General features: G+C 32.9%; 1 protein-coding gene across 1 annotated transcript in view; it reads right to left on the bottom strand.

Moving 5' to 3' along the window:
* Positions 1-22047, bottom strand: part of LOC145330396 (uncharacterized) — a 44603-nt gene extending 22556 nt beyond the window's left edge. The window contains exons 1-6 of the mRNA XM_080175034.1: positions 21962-22047; positions 20296-20376; positions 19515-19578; positions 19061-19147; positions 16689-16759; positions 16198-16254 (exon numbers count right to left, since the gene is read on the bottom strand). Of these exons, the coding sequence (XP_080031160.1) occupies positions 16198-16254; positions 16689-16759; positions 19061-19147; positions 19515-19578; positions 20296-20376; positions 21962-22024 (423 nt within the window). The 5' untranslated portion in view covers positions 22025-22047. The remainder of the gene's footprint in view (positions 1-16197; positions 16255-16688; positions 16760-19060; positions 19148-19514; positions 19579-20295; positions 20377-21961) is intronic.
* Between the last annotated feature and the right edge of the window lie 529 nt (positions 22048-22576).

The following is a 22576-nucleotide window of genomic DNA, read 5'->3' on the forward strand; positions in this document are numbered from 1 at the left end:
GAGGCAGAAAAGAGAATCATAGAGTAGCTTTGCTTTTTATTCTTTCTTGGTTAGTATTTTTTCCAGAGGGAGAGCGGAGACAATTGGCTGTTTATTTCAATAGTCCCCAAAGTTTTACATTAACGTTTTCTTATTCGTTGGCTTTGGGGAGTTTTACTGTATTTTGATTGGTTTATTAACCCATTAGTGCCGAACCGGGCATTAAAACCCGGTTCCGAAAAATGGAAAAAAAAACGGTTTCCGGCTTCATAATTGCATCATTCTCAGTATGAATCCCCTCTCTACTACCCTGGCTTTCATTTCCCCCTGGAGCAGGCAGTTTAGCTTACTTCCGTTTGCCGGTATAGCTCAACAAAATTTGAAAATCATGAAAATTCAAAATACCCCTTCTAACTTTTTTGTTTTTATAGTAAAGTCGCTGATTTTTTTCGTGAAATCTAATGTTTATTGACAAGAACATCTATTTGTGAATTCGTTTTATTCAAATTATTATTTTTTATATGATTTTTTTATCGTTTTTTTACGCCCTATTATGACCCGGTTCGGCTTGGCCATAAATACCCGGCAGTTTTAAAACCCGGCTCGGTTTCGGTTTTTATTACCCGGTTTTAACTTTTTAACCAATAAAAATAACAGTTTACGTCATTAGTAAGGGTTTGAGCCACCCTAATAACCCTAGTAATCTCTATAGGTGTCACCCAATAGTTTTATGCTCGTTTTCTGATATGTAACACCCAAATTTTATATGTTCTTTTTTTGTAGTGTGTGTCTTTTAAAACTTCGAGCAACGGTTTTTTTTACCCGAAAATGGCGGCACCTATAGCAGAAACACTAAATTTGAAATAAATCGCTTTGTATATTACTTGTAGCTCTATAGATTACATGATGTTGTGTAGTTTTCAATTACGGATCATATCAAAGTTCTAAAAAGTGTTCATCTCACTTTGGGCGTTCAAAAATTACTTTTTTCGATTTTTGGTCGAAAAAACCGGGTTTTTACTACAAAACCAGGTTTTAATGGCCAGGCCGAACCGGTTTTTTTTTGCAACTTTCCTGTGCACGCCACTAGGGCAAAACAAAAAAATTGAAATTCAGTTTAAACCATTATAAAGCTTCCCTGAGATTTTCAGCTCGATCGGTCCATAAAAGTGGCGCTCGGCACTAATGGGTAAACCCATTAGTGACAAACCGGGTATTAAAACCCGGTTCCACCCGGTTCCAGAAAATGTTTTAAAAAACCGGTTTCCAGTCTTCAAATTGCATCATTCTCAGTATGAATCCCCCCTCTACTACCCTGGTTTTCATTTCCCCCTGGAGCAGGCAGTTTTGCTTACTTCCATTTGCCGGTATAGCTAAACAAAATTTGAAAACCATGAAAATTTTGGTGAATTCAAAATACCCCTTCTAACTTTTTTGTTTTTATAGTAAAGTAGCTGATTTTTTTCATGAAATCTAATGTTTATTGACAAGTACATCTATTTGTAAATTTGTGTTTTATTCAAATTATTATTTCTTATATGATTTTTTTATCGTTTTTTTAAGCCCTATTATGACCCGGTTCGGCATGGCCATAAATACCCGGCAGTTTTAAAACCCGGCTCAGCTTTGGTTTTATTACCCGGTTTTAACTTTTAAACCATTAAATATTTGTTTATGATTTATTATTCTTGAGCCACCCTAATAAGTATACCCTAGTAATCTCTATATGTGTCTTCCAATATTTTTATGCTCTTTTTCTGATATTTATCACCCAATTTTTATATGTTCTTTTTTTGTAGTGTGTGTGTTTTTTTAAACTTCAAGAAACGGGTTTTTTAAAACCGAAAACGGCGGCACCTATAGCCGAAACACTAAATTGGATATAAATCACTTCGTATATCACTTGTAGCTCTATAGATTACATGAGGTTGTGTAGTTTTCAATTACGGATCGTATCAAAGTTCTAAAAAGTGTTCATCTCACTTTGGGCGTTAAAAAATTATATTTTCTATTTTTTTGTCAAAATAACCGGGTATTTAGAAAAAAACGGGTTTTAATGCTGGCAGAAACTGCCCAAAACGGGTCAAAATGCCTGTTGTGCATTTATGGCCATGCTGAACCGTTTTTTTTTTGCAACTTTCCTGTGCACGCCACTAGAGCAAAACAAAAAAATTGGAATTCCATTTGACCATTATAGAGCTTCCCTGAGATTTTCAGCTTGATTGGCCCATAAAAGTGGCGCTTGGCACTAATGGGTTAAGTTGAGTTTATAAACTTTTCAACCCTTAATTTTAATCTACAGAAGGGGTAATTTCGCGTGTCATATTTAGGGATGTGCATCAATTTATCGACCATTGTCTTATCTCTTTAGATCCCTGATTTGTTTCATAATTTTATTTGTTATCCTTGCTTATGTGTTGTAACTTATAATATAGTCTAATGTTAAAATTATTCTTGGAGGGATAGGACAATGGCTGATTGATTATTATACATTTTTACATAAAAATTAAATGGTTTGGCAAGGATAATTAATATTCCATCGTCCTTCTCCAAAATCCAAATGTTAATCAAATCTACAGACCTTTGAATCTAACTAATTAAGCTAGGTAAATGAAATTTAAAGTTGAAATCTATTTTTTTCCGTTTTAAAGAATAATAAGATAATTTCTCTAATTTAAATGAAAACAATCATTTTTTAATCTTTTGTCCTAATCCCCATATAAAAGTAACAGGATGTCTGCCTGTGTCCTTGTATGTCTCTATGTCTGTCTGCAGTGAAAAACTTTGCCAAATGCTGAACAGATATTGTTTTCCTGTATGGATCTTTAATTGTATCTTCTCATTGGTCCTAGGTAGGTTAATTACTATTTTATAAGGGTACCACACTCCTCAAAATATAAATAGTTCCTAGAAAAATTATATCCCCCCTCCCTAATTTTTTTTACTTTTTTCTCTTAAAACTAATTCGGAGAAGGTCATTTTACCCTTTTTTTCTGACTTCAAATTCATCTAGTGGCCTCTAGGGTAAGCCAAATAAGCATTAAATGTGATTGATTGATTGTAAGTAATTTGTGAAAAAATAGCATGATCTGGTATATAAGCCAAATAAGCAATAATTTTCATTGATTACTTATAAGCAATTTATAAAAAAATTGCATGATTTGGTATATAAGCCAAATAAGTAATAATTTTCATTGATTGCTTATTAGTAATTTATCAAAAAATTGCATGATTTGGTTTATAAGCCAAATAAGCAAATATTTTCATTGGTTGCTTCTAAGTAATTTATAAAAAATTACATGATTTGGTATATAACCAAATAAGCATTTATTGTGATTGATTGCTTATAAGTAATCTATCAATAAATTGCATGATTTGGTATATAAGCCAAATAAGCATTTTTTGTGATTGATTACTTATAAGTAATTTATCAAAAAATTGCATGATTTGGTATATAAGCCAAATAAGCAATCATTTTCATTGATTGCTTGTAAGTAATTTATCAAAAAATTGTATGATTTAGTATATAAGCCAAATAAGCATTTATTGTGATTGATTGCTTATGAGTAATTTATCAAAAAATTGCATAATTTGGTATATAAGCCAAATAAGCATTTATTGTGATTGATTGCTTATAAGTAATCTATCAAATAATTGCATGATTTGGTATATAAGCCAAATAAGCATTTATTGTGATTGATTGCATATGAGTAATTTATGAAAAAATAGCATGATTTCGTAAATAAGCCAAATAATCAATCATTTGGTATTATCCTCTTAGGAAATTTTTCTCAAAATTTGACAATTTTTATACCCCCCCAAAAAACGGCCCCCTGGCCTGCCTAGCTGCGGGCGCTCGGCCACCTAGCCTGCCCAGCCGCGGGCGCTCAGCCCCCCTAGCCAAATAACCTAACCTAACCCAGTCAAAAGTTGAAGAAAAGAGGATAACGCCAATCATTTTCATTGATTGCTTTTAATTAATTTATCAAAAAATTGTATGATTTGGTATATAAGCCAAATAAGCATTTATTGTGATTGATTACTTATAAGTAATTTATCAAAAAATTGTATGATTTGGTATATAAGCCAAATAAGCATTTATTGTGATTGATTGCTTGTAAGTAATTTATCAAAAAATAGCATGATTTTGTATATAAGCCAAATAAGCATTTATTGTAATTGATTGCTTGTAAGTGATTTATGAAAAAATAGCATGATTTGGTATATAAGCCAAATAAGCAATTATTGCGATTGATTGCTTATGAGTAATTTATGAAAAAATAGCATGATTTGGTATATAAGCCAAATAAGCAATCATTTTCATTGATTACTTATAAGTAATTTATAAAAAAAATTGCAGGATATGGTATATAAGCCATAAGAGCATTTATTGTGATTGATGGCTTATAAGTAATATATCAAAAAATTGCATAATTTGGTATATAAGCAATCTAGGAATCAAACTAGCAACCCAACCAATAAGCAAATTTCATTAAAACTTGATAAAAGTATGCAGAATATAAAATGATTCAATCCCTGAAAATGTCTATGTTGAATAGGAGTTGAGAAAATCATGAAAACTTTAAAATGTAGGAATCAATCTAGCACCTTAACCAACTGACTAATGAAACTAGGTGAAAATATGAAGACTGTGAACATAATTGATCCCTGAAAATCTCAGCTCTCCATCTTTTATAGGAACTGAAAAAATCGTTTCCCTTTTTCTGTCTCAGATAGACGAGCGGACGGACAGATATACTGACGGATATTTAGAACAATAGAGTAGCTTCACTACTAAAAAAAAACAAGATTTGGTATATAAGTCAAATAGACAAAAGTTTTCATTGATTGCTTATAAGTAATTTATCATAAAATAGCATGATTTGGTATATAAGCTAAAGAAGCAATAATTTTAACCCCTTACAGTCGGGCCCCTTGCCACACCTTAATCAGTTGGAGGGGGGGGGGGGCGTTCAACGCCCCCCCCCCCCTAATATCTCCTTTCCTATTAGAGCTAGAGGGCTAAAAATGTTTGTGCAAGTCCCCTGTGTTATGATGAATTTCCGACCTAAAGTAAGTCAAGGTCAATTTTCGCTTCCTTCACCCTTTTATTTAGCAACCTTTGTTTTTAGGTCCTTTTTTACTTATAAATTTCAAATGGCTGTAAATTTTTTATTTTTGAAGCTAGAATAAAATTTTTTTTGCAGAAAATGTTTATCTTTATTATCCTCTGGCTTATATACCAAATCATGCAATTTTTTGATATACTACATATAATCAATCAATCACATTTATTGCTTATTTGGCATATATACCTAATCATGCAATTTTTTGATAAATTACTTACAAGCAATCAATGAAAATGATTGCTTATTTGGCTTATATTTCAAATCATGCTATTTTTTCATAAATTACTTATAAGCAATCAATGAAAATGATTGCTTATTTGGCTTATATACCAAATCATGCTATTTTTTCATAAATTACTTACAAGCAGTCAATCACAATAAATGCTTATTTTGCTTATATACCAAATCCTCTAATTTTTTGATAAATTACTTATAAGTAATCAATCACAATAAATGCTTATTAGGCTTATATACCAAATCATGCAATTTATTGATAGATTACTTATAAGCAATCAATCACAATAAATGCTTATTTGGCTTATATACCAAATCATGCAATTTTTTGATAGATTACTTATAAGCAATCAATCACAATAAATGCTTATTTGGCTTATATACCAAATCATGCAATTTTTTGATAGATTACTTATAAGTAATCAATGAAAATGATTGCTTATTTGGCTTATATACCAAATCATGCAATTTTTTGATAGATTACTTATAAGCAATCAATCACAATAAATGCTTATTTGGCTTATATACCAAATCATGCAATTTTTTGATAGATTACTTATCAGCAATCAATCACATTTATTGCTTATTTGGCTTATATACCAAATCATACAATTTTTTGATAGATTACTTATAAGCAATCAATCACAATAAATGCTTATTTGGCTTATATACCAAATCATCCAATTTGTTGATAAATTACTTACAAGCAATCAATCACAATAAATGCTTATTTGGCTTATATACCAGATCATGCAATTTTTGGATAAATTACTTATAAGCAATCAATCACATTTGTTGCTTATTTGGCTTATATCAGCCAAATCTTCTCTTTTTTTCATAAACTGCTTACAGGAAGGAAGGGATTAATTATTACTCCTCCTTCTTTTTCTTTTTCTTCAACTTATATAAGCCACTTTTACTGTAAATGACTGAGTATTTATTTACTCCACCCACTTTTATCTCACAAGTAAGACCAAATTGTTGTAGAATGCTGATATAAGTAAGCAATTAGTATTCTTTATGGCTTATCAGTAATTTACCACAAAAATGGCACAATGGCACATTTAAGTAAGCCCAAAAAAATGTTAATTGCTTACTTACACGTTTTGAGATTACTAGGGAAGAATACAGGGATCTAAGGGGATTAAACAACAGCCAATAATACACCAAAAATGATGAACACAAAATGTCGTGTTATTTAAGGTTCTTTGTCCAATTCCTGTTTATAAAGTACTGAAGCAAAATAACACTAGAATAATGCTTCGAAAAGTTGAAATAAAAAGTATGTTAGAGAAGTCGAAATACCCTTCCCCCAAAAAATTAAGAAGCTTAAGAAGCTTAAGAAGCTACACTGTACATGAGAACCATATCAGCGAGATCCTTCGTTACACACACACAGACATCCTGTTACTTTTGAGTGAGTTTAATAAATAAGGAAAGAATCAGTGAAGACACCAATATACATAGATACTAACTATGCAACTTTTTAAATAATCATATTATTTTAGTTGCTTTTAGTAAACCCTATTTTTTTACTGATCTAGTTAATCTAAAAATGTTCCATAATATTCCGCGGTTTTTTAGATTTTACAATTTTAGTGTCACAATATATTATATAGTTATTAATGATTGGTAATAAACTGTTATTTTATGTTACTATTTACTATAGAACCGACTTATCACAGTGGTCCTCAAGGCAAAAGAAGTTTGACAAAACCTACCATAAAAACGGACTATATGGCCATCAAATATACACATTGGAGGGCCAGGAACTGATTTTCTTAAAATCATAGCTGTTCCTTCTTGGGGTTTATTCCATTTAAAAGTTAACAGACCTAATTCCCTAAAAAATCAAGGTTGTTTGTCGCGATTTTGTTGCTTTGGATTCAAACCTTTATAACTTTGGCTGTATGAAAGACTCATGAAAGCTAAACCTACCATTGGAAAGCCTATTGAATGACAATTTCAGACATAGCTTTAAATTTTTTGTAGCTTTCTTACTTTTTGCTCTACAAGGAAAATTGTAACCAAAGGGAGAAAATTTATTGATAAATCTATTCTCAGAAAGGCTTTCACTAGGGTATTTAGATGTAAATTTTTCAGGATTTTTCTTATGTTCAGTGATTCTTTTGATGACAAATGCAAAAAATACACTTTCATACATTTAATTTGGTATATTTGCATTTTTTCTACCTTGTGCCAAAAATTTTTTATAAAAATTATAAGTTGGTGTATATTTTTTTGTCCAAAATTGTACATAAATTTCAGGAATAAATATTAAGAACCATCAATTGCTGCATTTTACATGTGTAGTTTTAAATTTCCTATATTTATGGTTGTGTAGGAGCCTCAAAAATGCTAAACCTACCATTGTAAAGCATGTTGAACACTCTATCCAAATAAATCTACGACTTTAAAAAAAAATTGACTTAAAAGGCTTGCACAGGATTTATGTTAGGTGTAATAAATTTCACCAAAAATGTTTTCTTTCCTACAAAATTTGGAGTAGAAGGGAGGTTACAAAGCAGTAATAGTTATCACATGTCCTGTTTCAACACCAATCTATGGAGGGGGTGTGCCCCCCCCCCCCAAAAAAAAATGGTGCAGGGCTTAGGTGCCCCCCCCCTAAAAAGGGAGGGGGGTATAACATTTTGATAGTTGAAAATAATGCAAAATTTAAAAATTAAAAAAAATATTTTTTTCAAAACTCAACAAGATATAACATAACCCCCCCCCTGGCCCCCCTCCTCTACCCCATATCTATGGGGAATAATTCACAGTTGGGGGAGAGGGGGGGTGTAAAAAGTGCATGAAAAGTGCTGAAATTTATTTTATTTTTCTAAAATATATTTACCCCAGGGGTAACACTTTTATGGGGTGGGGGGGTATTATCTGCTATATATCTTTTTAAAAAAATTAGGGGGGGGGTGATTTCAACCCCTCCCCCCACCTCCTTAGACATCTCTGGGAATTTTTTTCATCTTTTTTAACTCTTCCCCTTCTAAATTCTGGTAACTTCCCCCAGTTCAGGGGGTTTGGGTGGGGCTAACAATCCTTCCATAGAAAAAAACCTGCTCACGTTCAATCTGCACAAAGTAAAGACCAATTTAACTTTGGGCTCGGGAACGAAGTAGAGGTTGGAAACAACAATTTGATGGGAAACCGCTAAAGGACTAGTCAGGCAGATGATTCTGAATTCCCGCAGACCAGCAAAAATTTGCACCTGGAATGTTTGGACAATGTTTCAGTCAGGCCAGAAAGAAAACATTTGCTGAGAAATGCTTAAAGCCAGGGTTGATATCCTGGCTATCACCGAATCAAGGTGGACAAATAATGGAGAGTTTAAACATCATTCTGGCTTGAAAATACTTTACTCAGGCCATATGAATGATAATCTAGGACATAAGCAAGGGGTGGCTCTTATGCTGACCAAGCAAGCAGAGCAGGCCATGATCAGTTGCCAACCCCATGGTCCAAGAATCATGGAGGCTTACTTCAAATCCTCAGATATAAACATTAATCTGAGAATTATAGTGGCATATGCTCTTACAGAACAAGCAGATACAGAGGTCAAAAATGAATTTTATGACCAGCTTGACTCTGTATTTAAGAATGGTCATAAAGAAAAGGACCTGACCATGCTCCTAGGAGATTTCAATGCTCAAGAGGGGAGTAATAATGAGAATTTAGAAGAAGTCATGGGCAAATATGGCATAGTCTTAAGTAATGGCAAGGAAAATGACAATGGTGATAGACTTGTAAGTTTTTGTACTGAAAACAAACTTGTCATTGGTGGAACCATCTTTAAACACAAGAAGATTCATACTGCCACCTGGAGATCACCAGACCAAAGAACCTTTAAACAGATAGACCACATCTGTATATCTAGATGTATAAAAGGTTCTCTCCTTGATGTCAGGGTTGAAAGAGGACCATTCAGACTATTATCTTCTATCTTCTAAAGTTCGGCTTAGATTTAAAAAGCAGGACTCAAACCCTAACCCCAGGAAGAAATATAATTTAACAACCCTTCAAAACTCTGAAAAGCTACAAGAGTTTAAGCTCACTCAAAAGAACAGATTTGAGTTGTTGACTCTTCAAGAGGAAGATGGAGTTGAAGATATTGGGCAAAGTATCAAAAAAGTTTATAATGATACTAGCCAAGAATAATTAGGTTTCAAAAAGGCTAACCAAAAGCCGTGGATCACTAAAAGATCCATTGATCTCATGGATCAAAGAAGAGATGTAAGACAAAGGACACTTTCTAGAAACTCTCCAGAAGATAAAGACCTGTATATGACTCAGCAGGGAAATCCAAAGAAGTGTCAGAATTGACAAAAAAGAACACTTGGAAAACCTTGCTATGCAAGCAGAAAATGCTGCTAATCAAAATAGAATGAAAGATGTCTATGAGATTACTAAGAGCATTGCAGGTAAAGTACACAAATCAGGATCACACATCAGGGACAAGGATGGTTCACTCCTTAAAACTGATGAAGATATTTCAAATAGATGGGCAGAGCACTTCACTGAACTGCTAAATCTTCCAGTTCCAGAGGAAGAAACTGAGATTCCACCCTCAGATGCACTTGACATTGACTGTCAAGCGCCAAATCTATTGGAAATCAAAGAGGCCATTAAAAATTTGAAAAATAACAAGGCCACTGGACCTGATAACATACCAGCTGAGGTCATAAAAGCAGACCTAGATACATCAGCTGAGGCATTCCTACCTTTGATCACAAAGATATGGAATGATGAGTTATGCCCAGAGGACTGGAAGAATGGACATATCTCATTACTAGCCAAAAAAGGACACTTGACCCAATGTGGAAACTACAGAGGGATAATGCTTCTTTCAGTACCTAGCTGTAACCTTAGTAAGATTCTTCTTAATAGAATAAAGAAAAAGGTTAATGAAAAGCTAAGACCTAATCAGGCTGGATTTAGACTAAACTGTTCCAATATTGATCAGGTAACCTCTCTAAGAATCTTCATAGAGCAATCCAAGGAATGGAACTCTGAGCTCTTTGTAAACTTCATTGACTACAAAAAAGCATTTGATTCTTTAGACAGAAGATCTCTCTGGAAAATCTGCCGACACTATGGCATTCCAGAAAAGATAATCAATATCATTATAGCTATCTTTCATAAAGGAGGTGGAAATGTAATGTATAAAGGCAAACTATCAACCTTTTTTGAGATTGTAACAGGCGTCAGACAAGGATGCCTTCTTTCTCCCTTCCTTTTCCTCCTTGCCATTGACTGGATCATGAAGAACTGTGAAAGTAATGATGGCATTTGCTGGGAGCTATTTGGCAATCCAAAATATTTGGGAGTTTTGGACTTTGCTGATGATATTGCTTTGTTAACAAGCAATAGAAGTCAAATGCAAAGAAGGACTAACATGATAGCTGAAACTTCCAAGAAAATTGGACTAGAAATTAATGTTCCTAAAACCAAAATACTCAAATTAAATGCAAATTCCCAAGAACCAATTACTATTGGAGACCAAATTCTTGAGGATGTAGATTGTTTTGAGTATCTTGGAAGTAAAATTGATGAAGCTGGAGGCACTTTAACAGATGTTAAAGCTATAATTAACAAATCTAGGACAGCCTTTGCCAGCCTGAACAAAATTTGGAATTTCAACATCTCCATAAAGACCAAGTTAAGATGTTCTCTCTGTCTTGCTGTATGGGGCTGAAACTTGGTTCCTAAACACAGCAGTGGTCTCCAAGCTACAGACATATATCAATAAATGTCTCAGGAGAATCCACTAGATCTTTTGGCCAAATAAGATCACAAATGCTGAGCTTCTAGAGCGCAGTGACATTAAACTGACAATAAAACAGAGGAAATGGTGATGGTTGGGGCACACACTAAGGAAAGGGCATGATGATATATCCAGGCCTTGACTTGGAACCCCCAAATAGGAAAGAGGAAACCAGGTAGACCAAAAACAACCTGGAGGAGGGAACACTTAAAGGGAGTGTAAAGGTAAAAATTTCTCATCATATTATCAAATCTTAACATTTTCTAAACACCTTTCAATAAACTGATCAACTAAAAATGTCATATTAACAAAAATATCAAGGATTTAAGCCTTGATTTTTTGGTATTTTGGGAGGGAAAACTGGAAAAACAGGGAAAATCTGAACTTTTTTTTATTAAAATGTTTGTAGGGATATTTAACTTGTCACATATAGTTTAAACTATTTACTTACTGTTAAGCATTTATTTTATGACATAAAATTGTTAATTCATGCTGTAATAACGTAGAAATTAGGTAATAAAGATTTATTTTAAGTTCATATTATTGACAAAAAAATATCTTACTGTTTACAAAGGGTTGAATCTCAGAGATTAATTGAAGTGATAATATCCTTTTTTATTGTGTTGAACTATAAACAACCCACTTTGGAGAATTAGTTTACACTTTTATCAGACGATTTATAAAGAAATATTGCATCTTTATTATTTACAAATTTTGTAATTAAAGGTGGGCGAGAGATGGGCCATCTAAAGTTAATTGGATACTAAAAAAAACCAGTTTCTAGCTTTGTTATTGTATTTGGTTTTCAATAAAAAATATTGCTTATTTTATCAATTTCTAAGTAACTATACATTGGTTTAAAGCAAGGATTATGTTAAAAGTTAGCTTAACCGTTAGGAAAAATCAAGAACTATGTGAAAAAGTTTAATTTTAGCTATAATGGGAGAAAAAAAGAATTTAATGCACATTTTATATAATGCGTAAAATTTCTTCCTTTCCCTGTACCTTATAATAATCGTCGGAAAAAGCCGTTTTTTAAGCAAACAAAAGCGCGTTTTGCTCTATCTGTGAGATATTGTGAATGAGATAATGTTAAGATTGGAGAACCATTGTGCATGGCCTACGTTCTGCCGAGAACTAAAAGGCAATGATGATGACTCTTTATGCACTTTTTACACCCCCCCCTCTCCCCCAACTGTGAATTATTCCCCATAGATATGGGAAAGGGGAGGGGGGCCAGGGGGGGGGGTATGTTATATCTTGTTGAGTTTTGAAAAAAATATTGTTTTTAATTTTTAAATTTTGCATTATTTTCAACTATCAAAATGTTATACCCCCCTCCCTTTTTAGGGGGGGGGTACCTAAGCCCTGCACCATTTTTTTTTGGGGGGGGGGGCACACCCCCTCCATAGATTGGTGTTGAAACAGGACATGTGATAACTATTACTGCTTTGTAACCTCCCTTCTACTCCAAATTTTGTAGGAAAGAAAACATTTTTGGTGAAATTTATTACACCTAACATAAATCCTGTGCAAGCCTTTTAAGTCAATTTTTTTTTTAAAGTCGTAGGTTTATTTGGATAGAGTGTTCAACAAGCTTTACAATGGTAGGTTTAGCATTTTTGAGGCTCCTACACAACCAAAAATATAGGAAATTTAAAACTACACATGTAAAATGTAGCAATTGATGGTTCTTAATATTTATTCCTGAAATTTATGTACAATTTTGGACAAAAAAATATACACCAACTTATAATTTTTATAAAAAATTTTTGGCACAAGGTAGAAAAAATGCAAATATACCAAATTAAATGTATGAAAGTGTATTTTTTGCATTTTTCATCAAAAGAATCACTGAACATAAGAAAAATCCTGAAAAATTTATATCAAAATACCCTAGTGAAAGCCTTTCTGAGAATAGATTTATCAATAAATTTTCTCCCTTTGGTTACAATTTTCCTTGTAGAGCAAAAAGTAAGAAAGCTACACAAAATTTAAAGCTATGTCTGAAATTGTCATTCAATAGGCTTTCCAATGATAGGTTTAGCTTTCATGAGTCTTTCATACAGCCAAAGTTATAAAGGTTTGAATCCAAAGCAACAAAATCGTGACAAACAACCTTGATTTTTTAGGGAATTTGGTCTGTTAACTTTAAAATGGAATAAACCCCAAGAAGGAACAGCTATGATTTTAAGAAAATCAGTTCCTGGCCCTCCAATGTGTATATTTGATGGCCATATAGTCCGTTTTTATGGTAGGTTTTGTCAAACTTCTTTTGCCTTGAGGACCACTGTGTTATAGTGTGTTTTATAGTCTTGTTTTTAGTCTAAAGGCTTTAGATAAAGAATTAAGTCAGTAGTTTTTCTATAATTAGGGTTTGTCCGTTCGTCCGTCATTACGTAACGGTTAGCTCTTTTTGTGGATGGAATTGTTATTTCAATTTCAAACTTTTAATATTCATTTAGAAAAATTTTATTATAAACTTATTTAGATTTGACACTCTGCAAGTGTTCATGTCCGTTTGTTTTAGCTTTTGATTTCAGAGCTTAGCTTTTATGCATGTTGTCATCCTTGTTTAACATACACTAGCCACCAGGCTATTTGGGTTCGAAGTTTTGTGGACGTAACCCAAAATAGGCTCAAACCTCCCCAGGACCAATTCAAAGCTTTCTAAAAGGATCGGTTAGTTTTTTAAGATAACGGTAAAGCAATCAAAGCTTTTTGTGTGTGTAATAGTTTGATTATATATGAAATAAATCTCATAAAACTTTGCCAAATTTAACTTTCCCTTTATTCCATATCTACTTAACTACCCTATGGCAATGTTTTTAAAAAATCAACAAATTGTAGATAAAAATTCTTAGGACCTATGAGAAGTTTCACTGGAAAGGTGGACCGTATCGGTCCCAGCGGTAAGCGAGATCCTTCAGACAGACAGACAGACATTCTGTTTCTTTATATGTTAAATTAGAAATTAACAATATTGTTATTTAGGAGGACAGTAGCGTACACAGGATTTTGCAATGTGATTTCTTGAAGGGGAGAAAAAGAAAAGGCATGCCTTCATAACTTCAATCATTGGGGGGTGAAACTCTCGTCATTTGCATTTTTTTGTTGTTGTAATCCTTTTTCATATACAAATCGTTTACTCAAAAAAAGTAAATTTTAGCTTAAAACGAATTCTGTTGTAATGTTGGAACATAAGGAAGCACAGTGCTTTAATCATATTGGAAATAATCCTTATATAAAAGTAACAGGATGTTTGTCTGTCTGTTTGTATGTCTGTCAGTGTGTACTAAAGGATCTCGCTAACCGCTGAACATATATGGTTCTAATTTGGGAAGGGTAAGACCACCCTCCGAAGAGAAATCACCCCTAGAAAAGATTACTCTCCCTCGAAATGAATATTTAAAATATGAATAATATGAAAAATGCAACTGAAATGTATATGGGTGATATGTACATATATATGCAACGTATGCATCACTTTGGTAGCACAGTATACAAGTTGGATCAGTCCGTCCGTACGTTCATTTGTCTCCTAATCTGATGTAAACCCCCATTAATGATAATCAATATTATCCCTCCTGTATATCTAAACTATTAATGGGAAAGTTTAAAGGTTTGTACAATCAAAATTTAATAAAAGTCCCCAAAGTTTTTAAGCCAACGAATAAAAGATCACTTTTTAAAAACTTTTTTTACAAGTTTAATTTAGGTTGCGCTAAAAATCCGTAAAGGTGTGAGTTTTAAGGATTAAAAATAGTAGTAGAACGATAATATTCACTAAATATGTAATGTATTTCTCATTGAAAAGAATTATAGACAAAATTCTTATAGTTCTACTAATTTTTTTTAACTTAAAACTAACAACCTTTACGGATTTTTAGCGCAACCTACTTCTCCCTTTATGTATAAAACCTTTTTACTTTTTCTATTTTTTGGGAGGGAAGGAGTCTGCAAAGAATAGCTTAAAACCATCATAAGACCAGTATCGTTATTCCTTGAGGATCACATCCTTGTCGATCCAGCCGTTACCAAGATTTTTAGCTTCAGATAAAAACAAAAATGTAGGTATGCAATCCTTCATCCTTGTTTTACTTTTAAAAAAAACTAAATGGTAACCATTTATAAACAAAGTATGGTTGCTATTGTGCAAGGATAAAATAATCTATAGCTGTATAAAATATGTAGTTTAATGATGCATAAACCACTAAACCGATTGAGTTCTCCATTCTGAGGAAACTTCATAAAGGTCCCTTGGTTGTTTTTAACTTTTGTAACTGTAGATTTAAGTCTTGGGATTGTTTTAGGCTATTTTACTACCCTTCCCTATTCTTTTGAGCACAGAGCCCCTAGATGCTAGGGGCACAGCCGCTTGTTGGTTTTTAAAAGCGAAGCTTTTCTATAATTAGGGTCGGTCCGTCCGTAACGGATAGCTTTTTTAGTTAGTTTAGGCATGTTAGAATTGTCCTATCGATTTCAAACTTTGCATGGTGATTCCTTTAGTAGTTAGGTACGATTTAGAAAGCGTAGCAACTCTATAATCATTACAAGAATGTCCGTACGTCCATTTTAAACATGTTGATTTTTTTACTTTTTTAACAACAAATTTTTATGTGATCTAATCATCCGATTGATCTGATTTTTGGTATATTGATTCCTGGGACAACAAAGTATAATGTTTCACGCAAAGCAACTCTATAATCAAGTCCTAGAAATTTGAGTATGTTCATAAACATTATCCTGTATCAAGCAGTTTTTCAACAAATTTACACTTACAATTTTGCTTCAACTCTTTACATTTATATTCTGATTATTCAGTTCTGACATTATACAAGTGTTAATGTCCGCTTGTCCTACCGTTTCAGTGCTTTGTTTTTATGGATGTTGTCATCCTTGTTTTTATAAAGACTGAATCACAAAAATGTTGACAGTTATTTTAGCTAGTTATTAACTAGATGTAGCACAGTTTCGAGCACTGAAAAATGATAAAACGTGTTTATAAAACTTTGGGGACCATTTCCTCCTCTCCCCCCCCCTCAATAAGATAGAAAATGAGATAGCTAGATATCTGACCTGAGACTGTATGACCGCTAGAAAGCCACCGCTGAGCCGACATGATTTCCGGGATGACTGGAAAAAATATTTATTTGATAACATTTAGTCACTTTCTTTTTAACAACCACCTGTGAGCATGGAGATATTCACCTATTTACAATTTTAAAAAATAGCTGATGGCCTAAATCGTACCCAAATATGGCAAGCACTCTTGTCAATTTTTTCAGAGCATTTAAACAGGTGTAAAGGTGAGGCTGGCTATCGACGCTTTTTAATCTAATTTAAGCAATATACAATACATTTAAGACAAGTTTAATGGAGAATTATTCTAATCTAAATAAAATTTTCTCATTTTAGGTAAGGAATGTATACTTTTAAATTTTATTAAGCAAATAATGTTAAATCTTAAGCCGTTGGTTGAAGGTCTAACTAATTGTGCGGCTGTCACATTGTGCTATTGAGCTGCAATATATATGCTTTGGCGACTGCTAAGCCAACATGAAGCTTACCTGAAAATATTTTGGTGCTGAATGAATTATGAAGCAATGTTCTGAATGATTATACCAGGGGCTTGGACACCCTGTAATAGATAGATAGATAAACATCTAGTTGGATGGATAGATAGACATATAGTTGGATAAATAGTTAGAATGATAGATAAATAAGTTAGTTAGATTGATAGATAAATAGATAGATGAATTATGAAGCAATGTTCTCAATGATTATACCAGGAAGTACCTATCTAAAGATATTTGTAACTGAAAATTGCCTTAATGCACGAAATATGATGTTTTACAAATAATCTTTTGTTATTCATTCTATGTGGAATATAGATAGATAGATAGATAGACCTATAGTTGGATAGATAGTTAGATTGATAGACATTTAGCTTGACATATAGATATAAATTGATTAATTATAAGCAATGTTCTGAATGATTATACCAGGGGCTGAGACACCCTGTAATAGAGATAGATAGATAGATAGACATTTAGTTGGATAGCTAGATAGATTGTTGGAAAGAATGATGAATTTTGAAGCATTGTTCTGAATGATTATACCAGGGGCTTGGACACCCTGTAATAGAGATAGATAGATAGACATCTAGTTTGATAGATAGATATATATGTAGATATAGATTGATGAATTATGAAGCATTGTTCTGAATGATTATACCAGGGGCTTGGACACCTTGTAATAGAGATAGATAGATAGACATCTAGTTTGATAGATAGATATATATGTAGATATAGATTGATGAATTATGAAGCAATGTTCTGAATGATTATACCAGGGGCTTGGACACCTTGTAATAGAGATAGATAGATAGACATCTAGTTTGATAGATAGATATATATGTAGATATAGATTGATGAATTATGAAGCAATGTTCTGAATGATTATACCAGGGGCTTGGACACCTTGTAATAGAGATAGATAGATAGACATCTAGTTTGATAGATAGATATATATGTAGATATAGATTGATGAATTATGAAGCAATGTTCTGAATGATTATACCAGGGGCTTGGACACCTTGTAATAGAGATAGATAGATAGACATCTAGTTTGATAGATAGATATATATGTAGATATAGATTGATGAATTATGAAGCAATGTTCTGAATGATTATACCAGGGGCTTGGACACCTTGTAATAGAGATAGATAGATAGACATCTAGTTGGATAGCTAGATAGATTGTTGGAAAGATTGATGAATTGTGAAGCAATGTTCTGCATGATTATACCAGGGGCTTGGACACCTTGTAATGGAGATAGATAGATAGTTAGAAATCTAGTTTGACAGAGAGATAGATAAATATTTAGATAGAGAGATAGTTAGATAGATAGATTTAAGATATTTCGATAAATAGATAGTTTTTTTTAGATAGAAAAAATGAACTATGAAGCAAAGTTCTTAATTTTTATAACAGGAACATTATACCCTCTAATAGAGATAGATAGATAGTTAGATAGACGCATAGATATAGATTGATGAATTATGAAGCAAAGTTCTTAATTTTTATAACTGGGACTTTATAACCTGTAAAAAAAGATAGATAGATAAATAACCATATATTTAGATAGATAAATTTTTGATTGTGTAGTGGCCGCTCGTAGTCCGCGTGTAAGCCTAATTAAAATCGTCATCTTTTCACTCTAAAATTCAGCTGGATGTCTAAATCTGCTCTTTAACAGACAATCCTTCTTTTTGAAATGTCTTTTTCTGGTCACAAACAGGTTTAAAACTGAGGCTTTACGCGGCTGAGGCTCTGCTGCAGAGCCCTGTTAGCCAGGAAGGGATTGGGCTAGTTGTGTTGCTTTGCTTTGTTGTTGTCGTTCATTAAATGTTTTGTATAAATTATGAAATTGATTGTGTTATAATCAGGGTTCGGAAGCCGCGCCTCAGCCGCGCATAAGCCTCAGTTTTAAACCTGCTTGTGAGCAGAAAAAGAAATTTTTGAAAGAAGGATTGTCTACTAAAGAGACAGTTTTATACATCTAGCTAAATATTTTAGTGATAAAATGACGATTTCACTGAGGCTTACACGCGGCTTACGCGCGGCTTCCGATCCCTGGTTATAATAGGATTTCTTGCTAAAATACAAAACTGCAAGAAATCTATCTGCTAAACCCACTTAACCCTCCCTATCCAGAGCTGGATCTTTACATCATTTAGTGGTGAGCCAGATCGAGGTGAGCCGAGCCCATCTGGCTCACCCCTCTGGCTCACCACTAAAATGATTTGAAGATCCAGCTCAGAGCTTAACCAGGGACTGGGACACCCTGTGATAGAGATAGATAGATAGATGACGACTTTCTCAAAAATTAAGACGACTTTCCTTACCTTATATAGAAATGGAAGACGACTTTCTTTACCTGATTTAGAAATGGAAGACGATCTGACAAAAACTCCTATAGAGTAGAGACGAATGAGTGTGGCAATTGTTGTGAGGAGAGGTAACACTAAAAAAAGATAGAATATTAGTTATTTTGTGCAGTTCACAGTGAAATAATCCTTGGTACGATTATCTCCAAATTTCCATTCCCCCCCCACTCTAACTATTTAAGTCGCGCATCTGACATAGTAGCAGTGGGAACCCTTTTAACGTCTTTAGTTATGACGCGGTGTCGGACCGAGATTCGAACCTATCACCTTCCCGACGACGAGCGGATGCGCAACGTGTTAAGCCACGTTCGCGGTTTGATATAAAGTTGCATACTCTGCGCTGTAATATTGCCTCTTGTTTTATGGATAGACAGATAGATAGATAGATAGATAGATAGATGGATAGATAGATAGATGGATAGATATAGATGGATAGATAGATACCTGTACAAATAAAAATGCATACTCTGCGCTGTAAAATTGCCTCTTGTTTTAACTGATACTCAACCTAAAAATACAACATATAAACATTTAATAATTGCAAGGTTGCTACGCTTGTTGATATAAGCATAACAACATAAGCAGCAAAGCATAAAAATTATGGATGGGAATACGGACAAGCAGATTGATAAACATTTGTTTATTTCAAGAATAGATCTTTTGCAGAAACAGATCATGAAACCTTTCTTATGTTATTTTATATTTTTTGGTAGCAAGACTTAGACCTACGGACAAAGTAAATTATATACTGGATGCTCATTGGTACAAAGGGGGAAACTTCACAAACAAATTAAGTCTACTATCTTGAACAGCAGCTTAGAAAATTAGATTTCTTTCATAGCGTTAATGACCACTAACTGCCTGACGAACAAACAAAATTAATACCAACAAGACAAGACAATGGTCGACAAACTAACATTCATTCCCAATTATTGTATAACAAATTATCCCTTTTGTAGATTAATATTATTACTGGCATAATATACAGACTGGCGGATTAAGTGAGGTATAAAGTAGAAAAAAATATAAATCAAATGGTTATCTTAAACAGCATCTGACATACATACAGACTGACAGACGCACATATGTACAAGTGGCCGGCAGAGAGATGGATAAATGGACTGGTCAATAAATGGACAGAGAGACAGACCAACAGACGGCCAGACAAACAGACACGCACAACATTTCGAATTACAGGATAGTTTCGTTTCTAAAAAATACTTACAGAGTCTACATCAGGGGTGGGAGGGTGTAGTCTTGCTGTAGCCTCCTCTATACGGGTGCTTACTGTATACACGGGTATACCCTAGATAAATAGAAAGATAGATAGATAGATAGATAGATAGATAGATAGATAGATAGATAGATAGATAGATAGATAGATAGATAGATAGATAGATAGATAGATAGATAGATAGATAGATAGATAGATAGATAGATAGATAGATAGATAGATAGATAGATAGATAGATAGATAGATAGATAGATAGATAGATAGATAGATAGATAGATAGATAGATAGGTAGATAGATAGATAGATAGATAGATAGATAGATAGATAGATAGATAGATAGATAGATAGATAGATAGATAGATAGATAGATAGATAGATAGATAGATAGATAGATAGATAGATAGATAGATAGATAGATAGATAGATAGATAGATAGATAGATAGATAGATAGATAGATAGATAGATAGATAGATAGATAGATAGATAGATAGATAGATAGATAGATAGATAGATAGATAGATAGATAGATAGATAGATAGATAGATAGATAGATAGATAGATAGATAGATAGATATATAGATAGATAGATAGATAGATAGATACATCATCTGCGTCACCAACCTGTTCAAGATAGATATAAATATATATAAATAGATAGATAGTCACCTACTCTGTGTCACCATCCTGTTCAAGATAGATATATATACTTAGGATAGATAGAAAGATGTATATAAATAGATAGATAGATACCTCTTCTGCTTTACCATCCTGTTCAAGATAGATAGATATACTTAGGATAGATAGAAAGATAAATATACAGGGTGTTTCAAGAGAAATACGTTTTTTAAAAACTTAAATAGGCAAAGAAAATGAAACAATTATATAAAATGCTTTTTATATTTAGAAAACCTATTCTGGGACATTTATGTTTAAAACATTTAAAAATGATTTTTTCGACAATTATGCCTTAAAAACCGTTTTTTCCAAAGACCTTTTTAATTTTGAAGATTTACGAATTCAAAGGTTGTGGAAAAAATGCAAACATTTTTAAAATTTAAATTGCGCGGCTTGTATTAATAGTAGAAAAACGTTATGCATACTGTTAGAATTGTCATAAACTCTAGTTTTTGGAAATATAGCCATTTTTGTGCTATTTGTAGTTTAGGAGCTACATTGAAAAATGTGAGAATTTTAAAAATGAGGAATTTTTTCAACAACCTTTAATTCTGTAAATCTTAAAAAATAAGGTATTTGGAAAAACCGGTTTTTAAGGCATAATTTGTCGAAAAAATCATTTTTGAATATTTGAAACATAAATGTCCCAGAATAGATTTTCCAAATATATAAAGCATTTTATATAATTGTTTCATTTTCTTTGCCTATTTAAGTTTTTAAAAAACGCATTTCTCTTGAAACACCCTGTATAAATAGATAGATACCTCCTCTGCGTCACCATCCTGTTTAAGATTAATTCTAATTTACAAATAGATAGATAAATAGATAGATATATACCTCTTCTGCGTCACCATCCTGTTCAAAATTAATTCTATTTACAAATAGATAGATAAATAGATAGATATATACCTCTTCTGCGTCACCATCCTGTTCAAAATTAATTCTATTTACAAATAGACAGATAAATAGATAGATAGATACCTCTTCTGCGTCACCATCTTGTTCAAGATTAATTCTATTTACAAATCTTCTCTGCCATCTCATAGTATTCTGAAATATATTTACATTTAAAAAAAAATCCAATATACATCACCATAGATGTATTTATTCCCGGGGATCTAAAGGGTAAATACAATGGCCGATAAATTGACGTACATCCACAATGATGATACACAAAATTACCCCTTCTGTATATTACAATTAGATTAAATTTTTTGGATCTTTACAAAACTGGCCAATTAAAAGGGTAATTTTGTGCATTATAATAAGCGGCCATAAAAACTTAACGTCAATTTAAAAAAATGAAAGGGATAAAACCCTAAAAACCTCTAAAATCCCTCCAAAAAATAGACATGCTTGTTGTTGATGTATCCTATTATACAAAGTAGCTTGATGTCTGTCCGTCCGTCCGTCCGTCTGTCTGTCCGTCTGTCTGTATGTCATTCACAACCCCCTCAAAAACAAAAAAATTTAACCCCTCATTTTTTTATGCAGTTAATTTAAAATTATTGGTTGCAGCACCAGAGGTACTTTTTTTAAAAATTACCTCTTGGGGCAAAGCCTCGGAGGCTAGGGGCGAATCCGCTAGTAGTTATA

This window comes from Acartia tonsa, chromosome 10, assembly GCF_053477335.1.
Source record: "Acartia tonsa isolate MP-2025a chromosome 10, ASM5347733v1, whole genome shotgun sequence".
Taxonomy (NCBI): Eukaryota; Metazoa; Arthropoda; class Copepoda; order Calanoida; family Acartiidae; genus Acartia; species Acartia tonsa.